This window comes from Nicotiana attenuata, chromosome 2, assembly GCF_001879085.1.
Source record: "Nicotiana attenuata strain UT chromosome 2, NIATTr2, whole genome shotgun sequence".
Lineage (NCBI taxonomy): Eukaryota > Viridiplantae > Streptophyta > Magnoliopsida > Solanales > Solanaceae > Nicotiana > Nicotiana attenuata.
This window is the reverse complement of record NC_031990.1, coordinates 40,826,568-40,833,202: the sequence shown is the minus strand read 5'-3', so window position 1 is coordinate 40,833,202 and position 6,635 is coordinate 40,826,568. Positions and strand designations below refer to the sequence as shown.

Genomic DNA, 6,635 nt, shown 5'->3' with positions numbered 1-6,635 from the left:
GGGTGAAACTTCATAGGCTAAACTATTGAGTTTTGAGTGGTGTTTGACCTCCGATTTGGGAGATTTTTGTATGGTTAGACTCGTGAGAGTACGAGGGTCCTGAAAATATAAAAATTATTCAATTCCGAGACGTTGGCCTAAAGGGCATTTTGGTCATTTTACCTAATTTCACGCCGTAGCTTTGAATTAAACAGTGAAACCAGTTTTTTGCGATGTTATTTACAATGTGTAATTGAATTGAATAGATTTGGGCCATTTGGAGTCGGATACTCGTGGCAAAGGCGTGATTTCTAGTTGATTTTGAGCCGGTTCGAGGTAAGTGGCTTGTCTAACCTTGTGTGGGGGACCTTTCCCCTTAGGATATGATATGTGGTAATTGATTGCCTTGTAAATGAGGTGACGAGCGCGTACTTGAGCTAATTGTTGAAAAATCCGGTTTTTACTTAAGAAATTGAGACTGAGTTTCCTTCATATTTGCCTTGTTTTACTTGCAGTTATAACTTGTGTTAGATTAGAAAAGCATGTTTAGTTGATTTAACTTGCCTAATTGTTTAAGTTGTCTTGACTGTACTACGTGAAGCATGTTAGGCTGGTACTACCTGATGTTTGTCTTTTGTACTTCATTTCTGAATATCTTCTGGTTATGGTTGCGCATTTACATTGGGACTACGGATGTGGGATTCCGGTAGCTCCCCCCTTGTTTGTTTACTTTGGGACTGCGGGTTCGATTCCCGATAGATCCCCTGCACAGTTACTTTGGGACTGCGGGTTCGATTCCCGATAGATCCCCCTGCACATTTACTTTGGGACTGCGGGTTAGATTCCCGATAGATCCCCCTGTACATTTACTTTGGGACTGCGGGTTAGATTCCCGATAGATCCCCTTGTACATTGATAGCTGGACTACGGGACGGTATCCCGGGAGATCCTTTGGATATACATATATGATGGACTACGGGACGGTATCCCGGGAGATCCACTGGACGGTTGAGAAAAGGACTACAAGACGGTATCCTGGGAGATCCTCATTATTACCATTGGTATTGAGCTGTACTTATTCTGTGTTTGCTCCGTTTTTTGTGTATTTGTTATTGCTTTGTTTAGTCTGTCTTATTCCACTGCTCTACTCACTGTTAGTGCCTATTTTCATACTGTTGATTTATATTTTATTGTTTAACCTCAGTAGGGCCCTGACCTTCCTCGTCACTACCCAACCGAGGTTAGGCTTGGCACTTACTGAGTACCGCTGTGGTGTACTCATGCCCTTCCTACGCATGTTTTTCATGTGCAGATCCAGGTACCTCCACTCAGGTGCACTATCCTTGAGGCGAGGAGAGCTACGGAGACTTCGAGGTATATCTGCAGCGTCCGCAGACCGAAGAGTCTCCTTCCTTATTCTATCTGTAGTGTCTAGATTCTATCATACTTTCGATGTAGTCATTCTGGAGATTAGAGCATTTACAGTATTCTATTAGCATGTGGTTCCCGTGAGTTTTCGGGTTTTGGGATTGAGTTGTAGACTTCCGCATTTCTTTTGAGTTGTATAGGCCGAGCGGCCTTACATGCAGTTATTATTTTAATATGTCTAGCTTTATTTAACCATTTCACAAGTTAGGTTGTTATTTCCGCGTTGTTAGGCTTACCTAGTTGTAGGAACTAGGTGCCATCACGACATGTTCATGAAGGGTGAACTGGGGTCGTGACAAGTTGGTATCAGAGCTCTAGGTTCATAGGAGTCACGGAACACAGGCCAATTTATTAGAGTCTCGCTGATCGGTACGGAGACGTCTGTACTTATCTACGAGAGGCTATGTAACTGGTTAGGAAAAATCTTCATTTCATTTGAATTCCTTGTCGTGCGATATTTTTGAACATCAATCCTGAACTTCTGCCTTCTATTCTCTCACAGATGGTGAGGACACGTGCTACTCGAGATGATCAGGCACCCGCGCCCCCTACTGCAGCCGTCAAAGGCCGGGGCCGGGGTAGAGGTCGAGGACGCACACGTGGTGCAGCCAGAGCACCTGCGCGAGCTGCCACCGAGGTACCACCAGCAGTGCCAGCCGGAGTCCAGACACCCGATACGTCTGCCACTACTACTCCAACTCTTCAGGAGACTTTGGCGCAGTTCCTGAGCATGTTTGGTACGTTGATTCAGGCGGGATTGATTCAGGTTGTACCGATTACTTCACATACCCATTCTGCTATTCTTGGTTGTCACGCCAAGACCGTGACGCTGACTATGCCAGGTATTTCGCGTATTGAGTGGAGTGGTACTTTAGATCACACTCCCAGTAGAGTTATCTCTTTTCTTAAAGCTCAGCGCATGGTTGAGAAGGGGTGTGCCGCGTATTTAGCCTATGTGAGAGATGTCAGTGTTGACACCCCTTCTGTTGATTCAGTTCCAGTGGTACGGGATTATCCCGATGTGTTTCCAGCTGATCTTCCGGGCATGCCGCCCGATAGAGACATTGATTTTGGTATTGATCTGTTGTCGGGCACTCAGCCCATTTCCATTCCTCCGTATCGTATGGCTCCTCCTGAGTTGAAGGAGTTGAAGGATCAGTTGCAGTTATTGCTTGGTAAGGGTTTATTCGACCCAGTGTTTCACCGTTATTCGTGAAGAAGAAGGATGATTCTATGCGTATGTGTATTGATTATCGCCAGTTGAACAAGGTTACAGTGAAGAACCGTTATCCTTTGCCTCGTATTGATGATCTGTTTGACCAGCTTCAGGGCGCACAGGTGTTTTCTAAGATTGACTTGCGCTCAGGGTACCATCAGTTGAAGATTCGGGAGCCAGATATCCCGAAGACTGCCTTCAGGACTCGGTATGGTCATTACGAGTTCCTTGTTATGTCATTTGGGCTGACCAATGCCCCAGCAGCTTTCATGCATTTGATGCATAGTGTGTTCAGACCATATCTTGACTCGTTCGTTATTGTTTTTATTGATGATATTCTGGTGTATTCCCGGAGTCGGGAAGATCATGAGCAGCACCTGAGGACCGTGCTTCAGACCTTGAGGGAGAAGAAGTTATATGCAAAGTTCTCAAAATGTGAGTTTTGGCTGAGTTCTGTGGCATTCTTAGGCCACGTGATTTCGAGTGAGAGTATTCGGGTGGACCCGAGGAAGATAGAGGCCGTACAGAGTTGGCCCAGGCCGTCCTCAGCTTCAGAGATTCGCAGTTTTCTTGGTTTGGCAGGCTACTACCGTCGCTTCGTGGAGGGATTTTCATCGATTGCGGCCCCTATGACTAGATTGACCCAGAAGGGTGCCCCATTTCAGTGGACAGAGGAGTGTGAGGCGAGCTTTCAGAAGCTCAAGACAGCTTTGACTACAACCCCAATTTTGATGTTGCCTACCGGTTCGGGGTCTTATACTGTCTATTGTGACGCCTCGAGAGTTGGCCTTGGAGCGGTGTTGATGCAGGACGGTAGGGTGATTGCCCACGCGTCCAGACAGTTGAAGATACATGAAAAGAATTACCCTGTCCACGACCTTGAGTTAGCTGCCATTGTTCATGCCTTGAAGATCTGGCGTCATTATTTGTGCGGTGTGCCTTGTGAGATATATACCGTTCACCGGAGTTTGCAGTATCTGTTCAAGCAGAATGATCTTTATTTGCGTCAGAGAAGATGGGTGGAGTTGTTGAAGGACTATGATATTACTACTCTGTATCACCCGGGCAAGGCCAATGTGGTGGCGGATGCCTTGAGTTGCCGGGCGGAGAGTTTAGGAAGTTTGGCATATTTACCAGCTTCAGAGAGGCCTATGGCGATGGATGTTCAGGCCTTAGCCAGTCAGTTTGTGAGATTGGATCTTTCGGAGCCCAGTCGGGTCCTAGCTTGCGTGGTTTCTCGGTTTTCCCTATTCGATCGTATCAGGGAGCAGCAGTATGATGGCCCTCATTTACTTGTCCTCAAGGACAAGGTTCAGCATGGTGATACCAGAGATGTGACCATTGGAGATGACGGGGTATTGAAGATGCAGGGTCGGACTTGTGTGCCCAATGTTGATGAGCTTTGAGAGTTGATTCTAGCAGAGGCCCATAGTTCACGGTATTCCATCCATCCGGGTGCCGCAAAGATGTATCAGGACTTGAGGCAGCACTATTGGTGGAGGCGGATGAAGAAAGATATAGTTGGTTATGTGTCTAGGTGCCTCAACTGCCAGCAGGTGAAGTATGAGCACCAGCGCCCGGGTGGGTTGCTTCAGCAGATAGAGATTCCGGAGTGGAAATGGGAGCGCATCACCATGGATTTTGTATCTGGACTCCCACGGACCTTGAAGAAGTTTGATGCCATTTGGGTTATTGTGGATCGGCTGACCAAGTCTGCTCATTCCATTCCTGTGTGTACCACTTATTCGTCGGAGCGGTTGGCGGAGATTTATATCCGAGAGATCGTCCGTCTGCATGGTATTCCAGTTTCTATCATTTCGGACAGAGGTACTCAGTTTACATCGCGGTTCTGGAGAGCCGTGGAGCAGGAGTTAGGCATTCGGGTGGAGTTGAGCACAGCATCTCACCCCCAGACGGACGGACAGTCCGAGCGCACTATTCAGATTCTTGAGGATATGTTCTGTGCGTGTGTGATTGAGTTTGGAGGGTCTTGGGATCATTTCTTTCCATTGGCGGAGTTTGCTTATAACAACAGTTATCAGTCCAGCATTCAGATGGCGCCGTATGAGGCTTTATATGGTAGGAGGTGTAGATCTCCCGTGGGTTGGTTTGAGCCGGGTGAGGCCAGGCTATTAGGCACAGAGTTGGTTCAGGATTGGAGAAGGTTAAGATGATTCAGGGTAGACTCCGTACAGCCCAGTCCAGACAGAAGAGTTACGCGGACAGGAAGGTTCGTGATGTTTCATATATGGTTGGTGAGCGGGTTCTGCTTCGGGTTTCACCTATGAAGGGCTTCATGAGGTTTGGGAAGAAAGGAAAGCTGAGTCTGAGGTTTACTGGCCCTTTTGAGATCTTGAGGCGAGTTGGGGAGGTTGCTTATGAGCTTTCCTTACCTCCCAGTTTGGCCGGAGTTCATCTGGTATTTCATGTTTTGATGCTCCAGAGGTATCATAGTGATCCGTCGCACGTGTTGGATTTCAGTTCAGTCCAGATGGACAAGGATCTATCCTATGTTGAAGAGCCAGTGGCTATATAGGACAGGCAGATCAGAAAGTTGAGGTCAAAGAACATAGCTTCAGTGAAGGTTCAGTGGCGGGGTCAGCCGTCCATGGGGCCGACTTGGGAGACCGAGCGGGATATGCGCAACCAGTACCCTCATATTTTCACTACTTCAGGTATGTTCTCTATGCTCGTTCGAGGACGAACGAATGTTTAAGTGTAGGAGGATGTGATGACCCGGCCGGTCGTCTTAATAATTAATGCCCCGATCCCCTATTAACTGCTTCCTCTAAGTTCATTCCTGCTAATTTTGTTTGCCGGGACGTTTGGTGTTGAGTTTCGGAGAGTTCTGGGACACTTAGTCCCTAAATGAGAGCTTAAGTGTGGAAAAGTGGTCCGTAGTTGGAACAGTGTGAAGACGATCTCGGAATGGAAATCCGATGGTTCCGTTAGCTCCGTTAGGTGATTTCGGGGTATAGCGTGTTCGGAATGTATTTTGAAAGTCCGTAGCTCATTTAGGCTTGAAATGTCGAAGGTTGAATTTTTGAAGTTTCCGGTCCGATAGTGAGTTTTTGATCCGAGGGCCGGAATGGAATTCCGGAAGTTGCAGTAGCTCCGTCGTGTCATTTGGGATGTGTGGGCAAAATTTCGGGTCATTCGGACGTGTTTTGATTGGGTTTTTGATCGAAAATGTATTTTGATGGAATTTGAAGTTCTTAGGCTCAAATCATTGATTAATTCGAGTTTCCGACGTTGATTTAGGTGGTTTAAGGATGGTACAAGTTTGAATGAGGTATTAGGTGTTATTGGTGTTTTTGGTTGAGATCCCGGGGGCCTCGGGACGAATTTGGATGGTTGACGGAAGGTTTTTGAAGTTGAAGAATTGCTGAAGACTGCTGGTACCTGTCATAACTGCACCTGCGGTTTGGGTTCCGCAGGTGCGAAGCCGCAGAAGCAGCCTGTCCATCACAGGAGCCAAATTCGAGTGTTTCTTCAGTTTCCACAGGGGCGGAAGTTTAACTACAGAAGCGGTTACGCACCTGCGAGATAATAGTCGCAGATGCGGCCTTTGGGTTTTGGTTGAAACCGCAGAAGTGGTAAGAAATCCGCATAAGCGGTTGTTGAACCGCAAAAGCGGACGTCGCATTTTTAATGAAAGTCGCAGAAGCGGCTCGTTTTCCGAAAAAGCGGGACCGCAGAAGCAGTCCCTTGTCCGCAGAAGCGGAAATGTCTGTGCAGATATAGAAATTACAAGGGTTAGATTTCATAAGTTAGAAAAATCAAATTGAGCTCGGGGAAGGGCGATTTTCAGAGGGTTTTTAAGAGAAGACTATTGGGTAACGTTTCTTTAATCCCTTCTAGTTATATTTCATCATTTTGTAGTTAAATCCATCATTAAAATTCGAATTTGGGATCAAAAATTGGAAAATTGGGTGAAACTTCATAGGCTAAACTATTGGATTTTTGAGTGGGTGTTTGACCTCCAATTTGGGAGATTTTTATATGGTTAGAC

The 6,635-nt window shown here is 46.7% G+C and overlaps 1 protein-coding gene across 1 annotated transcript; it reads left to right on the top strand.

Moving 5' to 3' along the window:
* LOC109222948 (RNA-directed DNA polymerase homolog) lies at positions 2,647–3,066 on the top strand (the record flags this gene model as incomplete). Its single annotated transcript, XM_019387229.1, has 1 exon — positions 2,647–3,066. A coding segment is annotated over exon 1 (420 nt), but the record flags the coding sequence as incomplete, so codon positions are not given.